Genomic DNA, 19,782 nt, shown 5'->3' on the forward strand with positions numbered 1-19,782 from the left:
ATGCTCTAGCAAACTATGGTGCATGGGCCAAATCCAGTCCACTGCCTGTTTCTGTAAACGAAAGTTTGTTGGAACATAGCTATCTTTGTTCATTTTATTTGTCTAGGACTATTTTATGTTATAACAGCAGAGTTTCAGTAGTTCCAATAGCAACCATAGGCCCCACAAAGTCTTTAAAATATTTAGGACCTGGACTTTTTATAGAAAGAGTCTACAGATACCTGCTCTAGAGAAAAACCCTGCCAGACTAGAAAGGGCTGAAAAATAAAACTGAAATACAAACACTTTACATCTCAGAACCTACTCTATAAACTACTGTTTGTTAAAATCTAATTCTACCTGGATGAACTACACAGATTTTAAGATGTTGGAAGATGAGGAACTTCGAACTAATGGTATTTACTACCATTAGTATGAGTTAGACGAGGAAAAGTAGATGAGAAGGAGGTAAGCAGATTTGGCAGAGAAGAAATCCTGCAATTGGAAAAGGCCTTTATGGTACATACTTCACATTGGTGTTGGTACAGATGATGTACTCAATTTCATCTGAGTAAGGGTTCTGGAAAGTGAAGGAGCTGGTTCTCATCAAGAGCCATTCTCGATTCTTAGACCGAAACCGGAACATGACAGACAGCACCTGGCCTTTTAATTTCACCACCTGAAAAAGTTCTCATGCTATCAGTGAAACCTACAAAAAATTATCTTTAGAAAGTTAAAAAATAAAATTCCCACTCTACAACCCCAAGATTCTTGTGTCACTGTCCTTAAAGTATCAGTCTGTTTCAAAGTTACTAACAAAACAATGTGAGTGAAAACTAAGTGACTAAATAATCAGGAGATGTATTTATCATGTTTCTTCCCAGAGCCCCAAGCTATCTGACCTCTCTAATCAAAGTCAAAAAGGAATAACAATTATTTCAGGAGAGAAAACACTACATTCCCCACTTCCCTTGGAAAGCCCCTTAAAAATAATGCTGATATCTAGCTTTACAAATCTACACTAGGAATTTACAAGTTTAATAACACTGAATATAACTTACAGGTTGCTCTTTAATCCCAGCTTTTCCCCCAAACCCGAGAATTTTTATTCTCACAATGCCCATGGAGGTTTCAATAAATAAAGACTAAATTGGCTTTAGCCTTATTTTGCTTTTCAAAGCAAAAATAAGTTTTTCAAAAGAAACTAATTTTAGTTTCCAATCTAACAGAATAGAAAAAAATCTTTGACTTTCTCTCCCTAACAAAAAATATTAGCAACTAACATTTCATAGTTTCTATATGTCAACCTTTGTGCTTTTTCTTTTAAGAACATCAACATTTATTTAACATGATAAAAAAGAAGTGTGAGGTGAACATTTGCATTTAAAACTTAAATGTACTCACTGTATTATACAGTGAACCAATGCATATTATACAATGAACAAACTAAGTACTGGGTTGGAAAACCTGCTTATTGCTGTACACATCTATTCCAATGAAGTATAAGACACCGTACTTCAAAATATCTACACTTTAGCCCTAGCCAGTGTGGCTCGGTTGGTTGGAGCTTTGTCCCATAAACTGAAAGGCCATGGGTTTGGTTCCTGGTCCAGGCACACGCCTAGGCTCTGGGTTTGGTCTCGTGCAAGAGGCAAATGATCAAAATTTCTCTCTCACATCAATGTTTTTCTCCCTTTTTCCCTTCCCTTCTCTCTAAAATCAATAAGCATGTCTCTGTATGAGGATTAAAATATAAATACATACATTTAAAAAGTATAAAATACCTACACTTTAAATTGTTTTTAAGAAAAAGTAAGTGATAACATTTATGTTTAGGCTGATGAGTGCGGCAGTAATTGCTGATGTTACAAACAGAAATAATTATAGCAGAAAATGGAACATACTTCACTTAGCAATAGTAAAAAGGCACATTTTAAATATATGTCTAAAACTTTTTCAAATCAGGCGTGTAACAAAGTACTGTTAACCAAAATGGGGGAAAAAAGAAAAACAAGCTTCATTGGAAATAATAACTAAATTAATATACTGAAGAGAAATATAAATCCATCTAGACTTTAGAAACATTGAAATCTGGAGAGCAGCAAGTAAGTAAGTAGTCATAGACCACACAATGAAAAGCACCTTTACTTGCATACTCTTAAAATCATAGCAGCAACTGATATCAGAATAATAACCTTGTAATTATGGAGTGTATATATGGGCCATTAAAGTTGTTTTGGAATAAACATTTTCCAGAAGTGATAAAATGATACTCTGCGGTCAAAAGTATCAGAATGATACATTTCATGGATTTAAAATATACTGTATATCTTTTCACACTGATGAAGGTTCATGTCTTTAGCTTTGAATGACTTCCACAGAAGTCAGAATAGTTTTCCTGAGACTACACATACATGAACCTTCTGTGAGCTGTAGCTGAGTGGCTGGAACCGGTGATGCTGAGGATTCAGGAGGCAGAGACTTTTTACTGCCATTGTCTGATTTCCTGAAGAAGTTGTGCTATGTGCTTTACTGCATTATCTTCTTTAATCTTCCCTACAACCCTCTGAATTCCCTCTGAATTTAAGTACTATCATTAAACCCATTGTCCTCAGTAAGAACACTACTGAGGCAAAAATAGGAAAATTAACTAGTCTAATATAGAGTAAGAATTGCTACCTCATTCACCAAATATTGTCAGGATTTAGGGCCTGAAAATCACAATTAAAGAAGCAGCTAACAATTAAGAGTCAATTCTCATTTATCTATAAAAGAACTATAAACTAAATTTTTCTATTATACACAGTTCAACAAAGCCTAGAATATTTTAAATACTTTAAAGACAGTCCCTTGGATGCAGCTAGTTAGATTCAGGACAGTGAGTAGCTAAAGCCAAACAAAAACACTTTGGATATTAGCAAAGTTTGGACAGTTTCAAAGAGTGGTCCTTTCTGTTCCTTAAAAATACTGGTTAAGTACTAAAGAATGCAAACCTGTAGTGCCTGCCACAGTACTTGATTAATTAGTAGTCAATAAGTATCTGTGGAGTGACTGTGATTATAGATATCAGATAAAAATATTATTCACATGCAAACCAGGAAAAAAAGTTACCTGTTGGAAGCTGTCTCTTAGAAGCTGCTGGTCTTCAGGATGACAGAATTCTACAATATTCTTTCCTAAGAGTTCCTAAAAGAGAAAAAGAAGAGGAAGATCGACACTTTCATGAGCATCTAACTTTCCTGGCCCATTAGCAGATGACCTGGATTTTATTTCTCCTGTCTTTATCCTAGGATTGTAGATAAGTGTGAAGAAAAAAAAAGAAAAAGATGGAACCTACTAATAAGCAACTAGCCTCTCCAGCATTTTTTTCATAATATTGTATATTTGTTTTAATTGCATTTTTACAGATTTCAGGTTATTAATTACATATATAATTCACTCACTGAATGTACAATTTATCTAGAGTAAATTTTTACAGCTGTGCAACCATTACCACAATCCAGTTTTAGAACATGTCTACTGCCCCCCAAAGTTCCCTTGTGCCTGTTAATAGTCAATTCCTGCTCCCAGTTTCCTAGCCAACAACCAATTTGCTTCCTGCTTCTTAGTTTTGCCTTTTCTAGAAATATCATATAATGGAACCATATAATATGTAGTGTTTTATGTCCAGCTTCTTTCATTTAACATATTTTTGAAGTTCATCTATGCTATTGCATGTATCAACAGTATATTCCTTTTTATTGCTCAGCTGTATTCTAACATTTTATTTCTTATCATGTTCTAACACAATTTGAGTACCCATTCACTAGTTAATGGATATTTAAACTGTTTCACTTTTTGTCTGTTATGAATAACACGGCTACGAATACCTGTGTATAAATCTTTGTGTGACCCAATGTTTTCACTCCTCTTGGGTAAATACCTAGGAGTGGAAATATTAGGTTGTGGGATAAATGTATGTTTAATTGACTTTTCAAAAAAAAAAAAAACAAAACTGCCAAAATGTTTTTCCAGGGGGGCTGTAACATTTTACATGTCTGCCAAAAATGTATCATAGTTCCAGTTTCTCCATGTTCTTGCTGATACTTTTTGAAACTTTTTTAAATTAAATTTAAGCCCTGGTTGGTGTGGCTGTGTGGATTGAGTGCCGGCCTTCGAACCAAGGGTCACAGGTTGGATTCCCAGTCAGGGCACATGCCTGGGTTGCAGGCCAGGTCCCCAGTCGGGGGCACATTGATGTTTCCCTCTCTCTCTCCCTCCCTTTCCCTCTCTCTAAAAAAATAAATAAATAAATTCTTTTAAAATTTTTATTTTAATTTTTAAATTTGAGGTAACACTGAGAATACTTCCTGATTATAGCTATTCTAGTGGGCATACACTGGTATCTTATTGTGGTTTTAATTTGCACTTTCCTAATGGTTACTGATGATGCACATCTTTTTATGTGCCTTTCATATTGCTTCTTAAATGAAATGTCTATTCAAATCTTGTGCCATTTCTCTTACTGGCTGTCTTAATGAGTTGTAAGATTTCTTTAAATATTCTGGACATAAATCCTTTTTTAGACATACGATTTGCAAATATTTTCTCCCAGTTTGTGGCTGGTCTTTTCACTTTCTTGATGTTCCTTTAAGAGGGCAAATTTTAATTTTGATGAAATCAACTTTATCAACTTGTTTCTTTTGTGAATCACGCTTTTAGTGTCATATAAGAAATCTTGTCTAACTCAAGATCCAAAGATTTTCTCCTAACTTCTTCTAAAAGTCTTGAGACTCTCTTTTTTGCATGTGGATATCCAATTGTTCCATTACCATTTTGTTTGAAAGATTTCTTTTTCCCACTGAATTCTCTTAGGACAGTTGCTGAAAATTAGTTGACTATGTGACAACAGACTCTATTCTGGTTTATTGATCCTTATACTAACACCACACTGTCTGGTACTAACACCACACTGTCTTGATAAAAACGGCTTCATAATAGACATTGAATCAGGTAGTGTAAATCCTCCAACTTTGTTCTTTTTTTTTTTTACCAACCTCTTCACACATCCATAGCCAGAACTCCCTCCCAGCCACTATAGTTTTGAATGTTTATACAATGACTTATTTCTCAACTCAGGTATTTCTCAACCTGGTCTGCTGAATAAGAAATCTAAATAAAATCATAATAACTTGTGGGTTACTATTTATCTGATATTTAAAGGTGGCCACAACATTATAACTACTTAGAAGTAGTACTTTTGTATCAGTATCTGCATTGATATCATTAACAACAACAACAAAAATACTCATACCGGCTGCTCCCACCTGGCTTCAGAAGCCCTATTTTTCTAGACAGAATAATTTTGATAAGAAGCTGAAAATAAAAGAAGCTATTGAGAATAAATTTAGCTCTGATCCAGGGGCTGATATGTTTAGCTATCTCTGGAATTACATGATTTTATAATCTCTAGAAGGCCAAGGGGAACAACAGGCCAAAGTATCAGTGGTATAATAGCTCCAGCTCCTCACCTGTGGTTGGTAGCCAACAGTAGCCACACAGCGGTGATCCACAAAAGTGAAGATTCCCTCAATGTTGTGTCGAGAAATAAACTCTGTTGGCTGACAAACATTACTCATGTCTGTACAGTTGGGAGAACTAGTTACCTGTAAGTAAAGAGACAAAATGAGATAAAATGACACAACTCTTTACAGACGTATTTCCTACCACCTCATGGTCATTTATATAGATGTGAGGCTCCCAGTTTTAGGAATTTCAAAACTTTCACACCTCATACAGAAAGGGAAAAATGACAAGAGAGGCCTAGCCCCACTCCCACATATGTACTCTCCACCAACCTTGTCAAGATTAAAATTCATTTAACCCAAAGCCCATCTACCTTCATTTAGCTAGTCTGTGTTCATCATTCAGATTACAAAATTACAGTCCCAAGTAACCAAGAAACTTACCTGTTCTTATAAAAATCAAAAATTTTTAAATTAAAAAATTTTTTTAAGAATCAAAATAGTTCCACCTCTCTTGTTAGTCATGTAATGATGATAAAATGAAAACTATATCTCTTCTTTTGTGTACAGGCAAAAGAAATTAGTTGAAAACAGAAAACTCAGCATTGTGAAGCTGAATATATTAAAAATATAAGGGGAAAAGATCACCCTCCCTCTCTCATCCTCTTTGGTTTCTGCTCAATGTTAACTATGAATGCCACATTCCTCCAAATATGTGGAAATTTACAGAGTTGTTCACTTGTATTCAGAGAGTAAAAGAAAAATAACATGAGTAAGTCTTGAAGGAGATTTCTTCTTAATGAAAAGGGATAACAGAGACATGGAAAATTCATACTTGCCTGTAATCTGCCAATGGCCACTAGGCAAAACTTGCTTCCTTGGCCAGCCTCTGGGTCATCATCTGGGAGGGAGACACCTTCAGGAAGGTGAAGTTAAAAGATTTAACAGGAATCTCAAACTCAACTGCCTTCAAAGTCAGACAGTGAAAGATTTAAAGAGGCTAAGTATAAAACAATAAAGAGTGACAAAAGATAAGAATAAAGGTACTCATAGACAAAAAAAACTGATGGCTGTGAGAAGAAAGGGGATGCTAGGATGAGCCAAAAAATAAAGGGGATTAAGAGGTACAAATTCCCAGTTATAAAATAAACAAGTCACGAAGATATAATGTATGGGATAAGGGCTAGAGTCAATATTGTAATAACTTTATACAGTGAAAAATGGTTATTAGACCTATCATGGTGATCATTTCATAAAGTGTAAGTCATATGATTGTGTTGTACACCTGAAACTAATATAATATTATATAACAACTATATTTTAATATTTTTAAAAAGAATTGAAAATTATTTTTAAAGTTAAAGGAAAAAAGTTGTTAAAAATAATTTTTAGGGGGAAATGGTGACTACTGTACTTGAACAACAATAAAAAAAAAGCTAAAAAATAATTTTTAAGGTGCTTGAAATAAAATAAAAATTAATAAAAGAATAAAGGTAAACAGCCCTGGCTGGTGTGGCTCAGTGGATTGAGCGCTGGTGTGTGAGCCAAAGGGTCATTGGTTCAATTCCCAGTCAGGCTACATCCTGGGCTGCAGGCCAGATCCCCAGCTGGGGGCAGCACACAAGAGGCAACCACACACTGACGTCTCTCCCTCTCTTTTTCTCTCCCTTACCCCTTTCTCTAAAAATAAATAAGTAAAATCTTTTAAAAAAAGAATAAGGGTAAACAACTACACAGAATTTACCATATATTCCAGGTACTATTTTAAGTGTTTATGTATATAAACTCATATATTTTACCCATATTAATTATAATAAATTGCAGAACACAAATACCACCCAAAATACCTAAAAGACACATATGAAGACAGCCATTCATTCTGTAACCATATCATAGGCATAGAACAGATGTCTTACATAACTTGCAACATTTTTTAAAAAAAGATTGTATTTCTTTATTTCTAGAGAGAGAGGAAAGGAAGGAGAAAGAGAGGGAGAAAAACATTTATGTCAGGGAGAAACTTCAGTTGGTTGTCTCTCACATGCCCCCACCCAGGCACCTGGCCTGCAACCCAGGCATGTGCCCTGACTGGGAACCAAACCAGCAACTTTTTGGTCTGCATGCCATCATTCAATCCAATGAGCCACATCAGCCAGGGCCCAACCTGTGGCTTTTAAAGTAAGCAAACAACCAAAAATGAAATTAAACCAAACACCAACAGTTATTTATGTCCTTTGGAAAAGAGAGATGCCAGTATTTCAATGTTCTATGTAGAAAGGAAAGAGGTTGCATCTTCTCTCTGCTCTTTGCATAGTTATCTTCTTTTTACCAAGAAAAACAGAATTGCTTTGAGAGCTATATGAAGTATGAAAGACCATGTACACCACAAATGTATGACTTTATACAGCATATAAACTAAAAAGTTCAAATGCCATTCCTACTTAAAATTAGTTAACTACATTAAACTACCATTTATTGGGCGCCTACCATATGCCAGGCACTTGGGCTAGGTGCTTTTCTTACATTAAATCTAACTGGCACAACAGCTCTATATTGAATATTTCTCTCCAAATGACAGATAAGAAAATTGAGGGGTTTTTTTGTTTGTTTGTTTTTTTACAAAGGTCCAGCAATTTATCCAAGGGTATACCACTAGTAAATAACAATGCCAGAATCAAACCCAGGTTTTTCCAAATCCAAAGTTTAATCTCTTACAAAATATACTACACTACCTTGCCTCTCTTCTCTTAGTTTTTGTCTCCCTACAACACCTGTTTCCAAATCATACTCATCCAGCGGGGAAGTGATAAAGTTGCATAATTTGGAAGTTCTGAAAAGCCCATTTTAAAGGCTGGTCCCTGCACCTCAGCCACATTTCTAACATTCCCTGTTTAACTTCAAGTTCTAGTAAAACTAATCTGCTCAAAGAAGACTGTGCTGTGGCAAAGAATATTCCTTTTGTAAGTTACTACAATCAAATCATTTCCCCCTTCTCCCTCCAAGTCTTGCTCCTACTTTAGAAAGCTTTCCCAAACTAACTGTATTCAAGGACAACTTTTTTTACACACAAATACTTAGAACACAGGTATTCATTATACATTATTATGAATTTGCACATTTAAAAAATACATTCTGTGGCACAGCTAACACTGACTCATTTTCAAGTGGGTGTAATCATCTCATCAACTGGAATATAAGTCCATAAGGGAAGAAAGAGAAGGAGTCTGCTTTTTCTTTCCTATTTTCTTAACAGTTTATACGAAAGTACATTTCATATACCAGGGTCATGGTAAACATTAGCTAACTTTCTTGGATTCCGAGGAACCTGCTGCACCAAAAGGTTCCAACTTTCTTACCTGCTGGGGGCCAGGCCTTGATGTATCCTGTGCAGTGGACCACCACGAAGTGAGGTTCCCCATCCTTCACTGAGCCAAGTCCATTCCTGGAAGAATTACAGCTGTGAGGAGAAAACCCTACCCAGGAACACTTTAAAGATAGCGGTGGCTTAGAACCTTTAGGCTCTTGGGTGTTTAGAAAACAGGATAACTATATTTGGATCCTTCCTTCCCAAGAATGACTGTGATATTTTTTTATAATGCTTATTGATTTTAGAGAGAGGAAGGCAGAGAAAGAAAGAGAGAGAGGAAAACATCAATTTGTTGCCTCCTGCACACACCCTGATCAGGGATCAAACCCGCTAGGTATGTGCCCTGACCTGGAATCGAACCCCCAACCTTTTGTTGTATGGGAAGGATGTTATAACCACCTGAGCTACACCAGCAAGGACAATCATCAGATTGTTGACCCTTGCCAAAGTAAAGCAACTTAAAGGTACTGCAGGAGGAAAAAAGTAGATAAAGTAGTAGGGCAACTTCCTTAAACAGGATAATCAAAAGAAGCTTTAGAGATTCTAGAAAACATTGCCAGAAACAAAGTAACTGGAAAGTGAGGGATGAGGGTGAGGGCTGCTGAAGGAAGTACTACAGCAAGAGAGTTGAAGAAGTGGTGATCTCTATACATACTTGGCCATCCCTTTGGTTTTCGCTGCTTAGGATCTCACCTGCATCTGTTCCTCAGAAAGCTCAGTCTATTCATCGAAACTGGGTCCACAGAGCTATTGCCACACCTGTTTCAATGAACAGAGAGTTTAAAAGTGATTAAGCTGCACTATCAAAGAACTTTTCATCCTTTAACAGCCAGATAATAGGCTCTGAATACAACTAGACAGAGAAAATTGTTAACAATGCTCCTAATAAGGAAGGATAAAAACGTCGGACTTGGTATTTCTAAAACTTGTAACTGTCCTAGAATTTGAAGTCGAAATTTCCCACATGTTCTTCAAATACAGAGATTCTCTACATCAGGAGTGGGTATACTTTCTCTGTAAAGGAGCAGATAATAAATATTTTCAGCTTTGTGGGCAATATAATCTGTTGCAACTAGTCAACTCTGCCACTATAGCATGAAAGCAACCATAGACAACATGTAAACAAAGGGGCGTGGTGATCCGCCAGTAAAGCTTTACAAATAAAGAGTTGTAGTTCGCCAATTCTGTACCACAACAATGCAATGTACTGGCTGCATTTTGTTATTATTTATCTTGCTCCTACCATGTTTTTCATTAGCTAAGTGTCCACATATTGGGATACTCTCTCCCACTTTCTACTTTGCTCCTCTCATTTCTTTAAAATAATAGATAAAACTTACATAGAATATGTGCCATACACTATTCTAAGCCACTTTACATATATGTATTCATTTGAGTTGTTATTAATATAACTTCCAGTATTAGACGATAAAATCAAAACACAAAGTAGTCATTTAATCTGTTTAGCATCTCAGAATACAGTAAGTGGCAAATCCTTTAGTCTGCATCTGAAGTTACTTTAAACCAAAACCACAATTCAATTTTGTAACTTTAACAGGAAAACTCTCTTAACATTCCTATTCATCACTTCTAATAAGCATATTCTCAATACAAAGATACCAATTTCCCACTATATAACCTGAAATTAGTTTGTGACTTTAACAGATGTCTTTTCTACCTACATAAAAAGTACTACCACTCTTTTCTTCAGAATTCTAAAATGTACAGTATAAAATTTATAAATACTAACTAAAAGACATAAGAAAGTCTCAAATTCCTACCAAGAAACAAAACAAAAATGCAGAAATGGTCTGAATACATGGATGTTGTCTCATGATGTACTGGGAAAAAAAATACAGGTTTTGGAGTCTGACTACTATGGATGAAAATAAAATCCTGTATCAAACATTATCTACATAATCCTGGGAAGTTAATTTGTTTGAGTCTTTTTTTAAATCAGCAAAATAGTAACAATGAATTCTCCCCTACAGCACAGTTGTGGGAAATGAGATGACAGACATAATGCACCTATCATAATGTCTGGCACAGGAGGGGTTTAGTAAATGTTAGTTCCCTTCTCAGACACTTTATTGTATGTCACAACCCACGTGGGTCTTGAGAGTTCAATTTAATCCAACTAGAGCTTGGATTTAAGAGTTTAACTCCTCTGACCAGAAATCAAACATTCAGCTCTTAATTTTTCCTACGTCAAATCACAATCTTCAGTTTGACACTCACCTCATACGGCAAATAAATGATCTCCTTGAGCCCATACACATCCTCATGGAAGACTGCTGACCTTCCTTTTTCACTGTTCCAGTCTTCAGATCAAGGATACGCCCTGAAGAAGAAGGTGAAGAGCAGCCTGGAGTGCATTCTTGTATATGAGGAGGAGGGGGAGAGACACTGAAGGCAACGATTAGTTGCCTTTTTATCCTATATAACCTATTTATCCCTATATAACCTAGTCATGTTCCCCAATCTTCTGGCTTTTACCAGAATAGGCCATGGGGGAGATGGATTTTTTCCAAGTCTAAACTACTTCAATTCCCAGCAAGATATCTTACTCTTTAAGTTCAAAGGTAGTACTAGGAATAACCTTGTGCAAGGGAAGGCAGGAGTGGAAAATAGTGCTGGCAAGCAAGAGGCAAAGTTATAGTCTTGGGTCTAATTTTTTTTTTTATCCTGATCTGAGGACTTTTTTTTTCCATTGCTCTTTAGAGAGAGAGGAAGGGAGAGAGAGAAACATCAATTCAAGAGAGAAGCATTGATTAGTTGCCTCCTGTACATACCCGGACTGGGGATCATATGTGACCTACCAGGAATCAAACCCACAACCCTTCAGTTATGGGACGATGCTTCAACTGAGCCGCCCAGGACAGGGCTAATTATTTTTACATGTATGTGTGCACATACAAATGCACACATACAAAGTAAATGTCACTGGCTTAAAAACAATTTTATCAGCAATAGAAACATGTACCTGTCCCACGCCAAAATTGTTTCTCCGTTTAAGATACAAAAACCAATGGGACTTTTGGAAAAAAGAACTAGAAAAATGAAATCCATTAAAAATATAAAAGAGGGGGAAACCGAATGGCAACATTAGCATAACCACAATGGTCTTATTTTAATTACTAGTTCTGATCTGCTTCCACTTTATTTTAATTACCAGTTTTGATCTGCTTCCACTTTAAAATTTTTTCCAGAGTTGCTTAGAAGCAGATGTGACTTACTTCCTTCAGCAAAACTCTGGCAAAATGACTGAATAGCATTAAAATGTAGGGGGGGAGGTTGGAGGGGGGATAACAAACCCCCCAAAAGACAGAAAAATAGTACAAATACAAAAAAAAGAAAACCTTATACACTGACTAGTAACTCCCCTCTAAAATAAAAATCTATTATAGAACCTAACACAAAGCCAAGAACAACAGAGTAGAAAAAAACACCAGGTAATTAATTACCCATACAAATGAAACAGAAATATGGATAACTTAATTCTTTTAGAATAGAAAAAAGTTTATTGTAGATTTTGTTTTTACTGTTTTATTTACATTAACATTAAGCTAAATTTTTAATGAGCATTGTCACTAATGAAACAGTTTCTAAGGATGAGCTAGCTATGAAGTATATTTTCTGCATGTTTATAAAAAGAACTGATTATATTCATTAAAGAAGAAAATTCTAGAAGCCATGCCAAATTCAGTTTAAAAGCTAAAACACTTCTTCTGTCTCAGATTAAAAGAGAAGGATTTCCATTCATATATCTCATACCTGTCAGAGTGTTTTCCGAAGTGGAAAGCTGCTCACGAAGTTTGTCCACATCATCTGGGTGCACCTGATCATAGAGTGTGCTACCAAACCATTCAGACTGTGGCTGGTTCAAAACAGGGGTCACTGAGTCAGATACATATACCACCCGGCCTGACTCACATGAGACAATAAATAGAAAGCCATCTGCTGCCTCCAAGATCAAATGTTTCAGTTCCTATCCAAAGAAAATAAATAAAAGTTAATACTGAGCTCTGAAAAAACAGGTATTATTATTCATGGGAAGTAAGACACTTCGAACCATAAGTATCTCTCCAATAAGCAATCGCTGACTTCTGCCTGATCCATAGCCACAGCTTTGCACCCTAAATGTTATTACCTTCACTGATAAGATATTTTTTTCCAATAGATATTTCCTCAATGTGTCTATGCCATTATCCAGCCTCATCCTCTTTACCTAAGGACTCAAGACAGGGAATACAATGACTTCCCAGTAACAAAAACTGAGTTATCACATACACTCTTGTCTCTTTTTAGGATCTTCCTCTACAAATACTCTGGTTTTCTCTTTCTTGCACCTCAGATATATAATTATGATCAACTTTTCTCAATTCTACACATTTCTTCCCTCAACTCTGCCCAACTCATCTCTCTTTTTCAGTGCCAAGACTATATACTAAGAATAATGTTGTACTCATTGGCTCTAGTCTCTTATCTTTCATTTCTCAATCCCACTACAATCTTTACTTTAAACCAGAGCATTCATGTTTTTTTTTCAGGAGGTTACTAACTACAAAGTCAAACTCTCCTAATTGCCAGTTCAAGTCCCCTTTCCTGGCTCTTTATTATTTTATTCCATCTCTCTGCATAATCTGACAGTGCCGTCCATTCTATCTTTTAAATTTTATTTTCTTCTAGCTTCTATGACCTCATATGCCAACCTTTGCTTCCTTTGTAAACGTCCCTTCTCTGCTTCAGGCTCCCTTTCCTTTCTTCAGGTCTTAAGTATAGGCATATTCAAATGTTCTATCTTAAATTCTCTTCTCTATCCATAATCTCTCCCTGAGAAATTATATCTACTCCTCCCTGCTATGAACACCAAATCTACATCTCTAAACTTGCCTAATTTTTTTCTGGATCTTTAAACAGACCTAGATTTCAAGTATCTGTAATGTTTCCTAATAGACATTCTACCAGTAACTCATATCTCAAAACTTGTCATTATTTCCCTTTCCAAAAAACAATCCTTGGTGCTCTCCCAGCATTCCTTCTCAAAAGTACCTCCTCTGTCTCAAGCTACATGTCTCAAAATCTGTCTAATCTCTCTCATGAGCATAACTCAGCTTTATACTATGTCATTGCCCCGGTCATATTATACCAATCCATTCTTAAAAAGCTAGCACATCTACTAATATAGTTTTTTAAATTTTTACTTATTGATTTGAGAGAGAAACATAAGTGGATTCTGACTGATAATTAGTGAAAACAGGCTGATTCTGGCATGTGCCCTGACGGGGGATCAATCCTACAACCTTGATGTATCAGGATGATGCTCTGCTACCCAGTCAGGGCTTCTGCTAAAACATTCTTGACGACTCCCACTGCTTAAAAATTAAAATCTTAAATCTTTGACATAACACCTAAATATTCCATCATCAGTCAAATCCCAGCCTACTTTCCTATCATCATCTCCCAAGGTACACTAAACTACTTTTCTTTGAAAAATCCAACCATTCTCACTGGGCTTTGTTATCACATTGCTCAGGTTATTCCCAAAACTTACAACACTGCTCCCCTATTCTTTGTTTTTCATATTTGCACTTCTACAGGACTTATTACTGTACCTTTACTACAGAGCTGTGTTTATCATATGATTTATTTATTTACATGTGTTTCCATCAGCAACAATCTCTTATCATTCTTTATATTTCTCACAGAACAAGCATCTGGTTAGCTCACAAAAGGTGTACAAATAAAATTTGTTCAGTCAGTATCTGTATGAGTACTGTCAAAACAAACTGATTAACTATTTCAATGTACATATACATAAAATCTGTGCTATATGTGCTTTCACACAGATCATCTGATTTGGAAAAGTCTTCTTACTGTTTCTTCCAAATGATATTCCTTCCTTGCTTTTAATCCTTTTACTAAAAGAGTGGTATTATAGGTTAATTTTTTTCCTTATACTTCCTGGATTTTCCAACTTTTTCTGCAGTAACTCTGTGTAATTTTTAAAATCAAAATAGAATATGGCTTCCTTACTCTTGGAAGTCTTTACAGAAGTCTTTACAGTTTTTTTTAAAAAGGTATTTTTTCTCTGTATGCATTTTCCTATTGCTTTTCATTTATGTATGTATCCTGCCACTCACATACTCATATTCAGACTGAGTTCATGAAAGTCTAGAAATGTTTTTGCCTTCTTGATTCTTTTCATAATGCATCATCAAGGAACAACACATCACTAAGCAATGATGAGTGCTTGTCAGACTCCTTGTATCACTAAAACTAGAAGCTGCTTCGGGAAGAAATAAATTTCTCCCATCTTCTATAATCCTAGAGACAAGGAAGAGGACTGGTTCCCTGGACACAGTCATCTCTTCTCCCTGTGACTCCACTGCTCTTCTTCCACCTTTTATGCTGTATTCATGAGTGAAGTTCTAAAATACTTGTAAGCTTGTTAAATAGTTTTCTTAAGTCTGCTCACTGTTCCAATGTTAATAAATGTTATAGCCAAGGATCAAAACTCACTTTTCCCACAGTGTGAATTTTTCCTTGAGAGCTCAATTCTTGCCCTTTAAACAATCTACAGATTCAGCTGTGCTATGACTCCCAATATTCAGGATTATGGTCACCTACTACAAAAGATAAAAACTTTCAACAGATTCTAGACCCTCCCAGAGCTGTACATCCCAGAGACCTGATCAGTGAGGAAAGACGGCTTGTAGGTGCCATCAGTGGATGTATTGCCAGTTCCCCGCAAAGACTTCATGTGAGAAACTGCCATGCGTAAGATGGTTAGCTTGTCTGGTTTTCGAGCCAGGGCACTACAGGTGGGCACCATGTCTGACAGTTCTGTGATGTAGGCTGTCATCTTGTTCCGTCGCCGTCGTTCAATTTCACTATGATTTTCCCTGCATAGAGAGAGAGGACAAGTCCCATCCAAAAGGTCACATCTGAACATCTGGGAGCACAGAGAGTGATATGGATACCAAGTAATCTGCTGAAGAAATGTAGTATTTAGATTTAGGGATGCTTAGGTCTCAGAAATTAGAGTGAGATTTGCCAACATTCTCATGTACAGCAAGCATGGAATAGAAATTAGCAAGGCAGACAGAGAATATGCAGATACCAGCAGTTCTATCTCCTGAAAACTTCATCTTCTATGAAAATTACCACTCCCTCAGAACAAAAAAAAAAATGTTTTAAAGAAAGGACTGATTTTCTAACTAATTTTAGTCACTTAAGTTCCTGAGAGACAAATAATCTCAGCTTGGCTCACTCCATATTTACTAATTCTACCATTTAAAGGCTGAAAACATAAAATGACCAATTATTTCCAACACAAGTATGTTGTTCAACAGCTGATACAAGAACTGATGATATAGTATAAATACTGCTGATCTATAAAATAATGTATGTTCTAAGCTCCCCTCTTATTCTCAACACTAGAAAAAAGAATTAAAAGATTTTGAAGTTTTATCTGTCCCTCTCATGCATGAAGTCCTACTTTCTTTATCTTGATGTGGTGCCAGTGCACTAAGCTCAAGAGAATGTAAGACACCATCTATTAGAGATCCCTCATAGGGACCCCAGTTTGGGACAAAGGGAGTTGGAGAGTAGGAGTGAAGTAGGGAGGAGGATGAAAAGGCCTGAAAACAGACATTTTGTATTTCATCAGGGTAAGTAGATCACATCTCCAATACTGACATCCTCAAAATTAAAACAGAATGATATCATTGTTAAAAATAATAATCCAGTACTTTCAAATTGGATTTTTGAAAAGCCCAATAGTTCCTCAGTGTCATCCATAAGGATCCCTCAAAGAGAGACCCAAACAGCACGGTGCATTTCTGCTACCTGGACAGCTTTACTTTATCCTTTCATTTACTTCTATTACCATGTAAGGATTCTGTTTGAACAAAAGTTCTTTGTCAAAATAAAAAGAAAAATAATACTAATCTAACATAAATCTCTTTTTTATGAGAAGAGCAAACTAAGGTCAAGCAATTTGAGTTTTCCAACGGCTGCCTTCATACTCAATGAATGCAATGCTCTTCCCACCATACCATGCCAAATCAGTTTTCTGGAGGGTGAAAGAGTCAGTAGGAGTTGAAATGGCAGCAAAATGAGCCTGTGACCCAGCTGAAAGAGGTAATGACAGAGAAGAGAAGTTGTGGAGAGTAGTAAAAATGGGTATCTCCTTTATGAGGTATCACCTACTGAGTCATCCCAAATCAGAGACCAGAAAACAGAAAAGTAGAGAAAAGGTCTCACCACAGAGGCCCATATGTAGTTATTTTGTCTAAGAAACATTAAAATTCTGCTCTCAAACTTAAAGCACCTATCTTCCTAGTAACGACAGATTTCTGACACTGAAGTCCAGAAGGCTGATCTTTTAAACAGCCACATCAAGGCTGCTGAAACCAAAAAGATTCAATCATCAAAGCAACACCAGTACTGCTGTGACATAGTAATCTGGGCTGTGAGTCTACTCAGGGAAATAAGGATGAGCTTTCTAGATGGGTATGAAATAAAAGCTGAGCCCTAAAGATCATGAACTAATTGCAAACACAGGCATATTTATTAATTTTTCTGATAAAAGAATATTTCCCTGCAAAAGGACCAATTGGCACAGCTGCATTGTTCCTAAAAGCTTTTTGTTCTGTGAAGCTTGGTGCCAAGATAAAGAGGAAAAGAGAAAACTATACAAGTAATTTTTTAAATTCCTAAGTAAAGTTCCCTCAACTCACCACTCATTTTCTGATGGGGTAAGCCAAAATTCCTATTACACACAAACATCTAAAAAATCTTGTCCCCTCTTGCCACAGATAAGGAAAAACGCAAACAGGAAGGGGAAGAAAAGAGCAGAGTAAGAAAAAGGATAGAAAAAGCAGAATTATCTGCTTCATCATGCTGAAAGATACTGTTCTCCTACCTGGCGAGTCTCTCCTTATCCGCAGAGCTCTGCTCATCATCCGACCTAAAAACAGAATTAATGAACTAAGCTAAAATTTAAATAAAAAGAAAAAAGGAAAGAAGAGAAGAAGGAAGGAAGGTAAGGAGGAGGTAGAAAGGACAGGAAAAGAAATAGAACAAAATAAATTCACAGAACAGAGGAAAAATAGAAATATGGACAGGAACCTTGCCTATAATTCTACAAAGCCACCTGTTTGGATGAAGAAAAAGTAATAAGAAAAAGGCCAACACAAAAGACAGGCCAATATTTATTATAAATTAACACAGTCTGAACATAGAAAGCATTTTGGCAGTCAATCTCTATAAAAATCAAGGATATACACAGATTGAACAAGATCATTCTCACACACTGCTCCCAATCTGTAAAGAAAATGATATCCAAATAATCAAAGAGGAAATCATGATAAGAACGTCAAACAAGTGATCACAAATACAATCTGTAACACACAAGCATGCACACATGTACTCACAGACAGAGTAACCAATCAGGTTTTACTGGAAAATTATATAGCTCAAACTAAGAGCTAGGTTTCTGGCATTTCTCCTGTAGTTGATTTGATCCTAAAGTAGTATCCAGTAGCAACTCTCCCCCTAGAGGGAGCCACAGAGGACTGCTGCTAAGTTTCTCTGGATAACTGAAATACTGTAAGGATTGGTGGCAGCTGAAGAAACACCAAGGTGTTGGTAGGCCAGTGTATCATTAATCAATTCCACTTTAAATATATATGAGGTCTGTCCAGAAAAAGTCCAGCCATTGTTTATATAATGAGAATGGTTTGCACGTTCATCTGGCTGCCAAGGAGACTGGACTGGAGTGCACGTGTGTGAACAGTGACGACCTCACTGTACTAGTCAGTGGGGGTGGTAGACACCCTCGAGTGAGCATGTGTACTGTGTGGCCATCACATTCAAAATGACTGAGGGAGTAGAACAGCGAATCTGCATGAAATTTTGTGTTAAGCTTGAACATTCCTCCATGGAAACTACTGGGATGATTCAGAGGGTCGCAGCAATGGGCAACTGGTGACTGGCAGCTTCATCACAACAACACGCCCTCTCATGCATCACATGTGTTGTGCAGAGATTTTTGGCAAAACATCAAATCATCCAGGTGACTCAGCCCCCTTACAGTCCAGATCTGGCACCCTGTGACTTCTGGCTTTCCCCAAAACTAAAATCACCTCTGAAAGAGAAGAGATTTCAGACCACTGATGAGATTCAGGAAAATATGATGGGGCAGCTGATGGCAATTGGGAGAACTGTGTGAGGTTCCAAGATTTCTACTTTGAAGGGGACTGAGGCGTCACTGTCCTATGTACAATGCTTCTTCTATCTTCTTCAATGAATGTATTTTTCATAGTATGTGGCTAGATACCTTCTAGACAGACCTCATATATCTAAAAATAGATTAAGAAATATCAAAAAATAGTCTAAGTATGACATTTTACCAGGCTATCAAAAATGACAAGCACAATGATTTTATCAATATATGACAAAATTTCTATGAAACAGCCAGCAGATAAAAGGAGACCCAAAATAAATGTAATAACTGAGAACTTTTAAATGTGAAAATTTACATATATTATGAGCAGAGAAAGAGAAATGAGTGACATTACATAGCTTAAAGTGTCACATTTATTGGGTTATTTTAGTTCTTTAACCAACTACAAATCATTTTTTTAAAGTTGAGAAAAATCTATGCATTTTTAGCTTTAGAAGACCCTCTACTGAATTTCCAAGGAAGATGTATGAGACGAACTAGTTTAACAAATCTTATCTTAAAAGAATAAATTGTGTTGTTTGAAAGTTAAAATATCCAAAATTCCTATCACTACTGCCTCCTCCTACTTCAGATCCATAATCCCTTATCCGCTCTAATATTTCTGAATGAAATTTATAAATACTTTAAGCAGGGCAAGTAAGATTAAAATAGTTCAGGTCATGTTTTCATAGATTTCTGGA

At 36.3% G+C, this 19,782-nt stretch overlaps 1 protein-coding gene across 4 annotated transcripts in view; it reads right to left on the reverse strand.

The window, feature by feature from the left end:
- Positions 1 to 19,782, reverse strand: part of ARNT (aryl hydrocarbon receptor nuclear translocator) — a 62,725-nt gene that overhangs the window by 8,119 nt on the left and 34,824 nt on the right. For 2 of the 4 annotated variants that reach the window (XM_028502508.2, XM_036015358.1), the window contains exons 5-14: positions 17,780 to 17,824; positions 15,542 to 15,755; positions 12,625 to 12,838; positions 11,089 to 11,191; positions 9,544 to 9,609; positions 8,840 to 8,925; positions 6,323 to 6,399; positions 5,490 to 5,624; positions 3,091 to 3,165; positions 507 to 658 (exon numbers count right to left, since the gene is read on the reverse strand). In XM_028502508.2, the coding sequence (XP_028358309.1) occupies positions 507 to 658; positions 3,091 to 3,165; positions 5,490 to 5,624; positions 6,323 to 6,399; positions 8,840 to 8,925; positions 9,544 to 9,609; positions 11,089 to 11,191; positions 12,625 to 12,838; positions 15,542 to 15,755; positions 17,780 to 17,824 (1,167 nt within the window). The remainder of the gene's footprint in view (positions 1 to 506; positions 659 to 3,090; positions 3,166 to 5,489; positions 5,625 to 6,322; positions 6,400 to 8,839; positions 8,926 to 9,543; positions 9,610 to 11,088; positions 11,192 to 12,624; positions 12,839 to 15,541; positions 15,756 to 17,779; positions 17,825 to 19,782) is intronic. The other 2 variants (XM_028502509.2, XM_036015359.1) reach the window with 1 other exon arrangement.

The sequence above is a fragment of the Phyllostomus discolor genome, chromosome 14 (genome assembly GCF_004126475.2).
Source record: "Phyllostomus discolor isolate MPI-MPIP mPhyDis1 chromosome 14, mPhyDis1.pri.v3, whole genome shotgun sequence".
NCBI classification, from domain to species: domain Eukaryota; kingdom Metazoa; phylum Chordata; class Mammalia; order Chiroptera; family Phyllostomidae; genus Phyllostomus; species Phyllostomus discolor.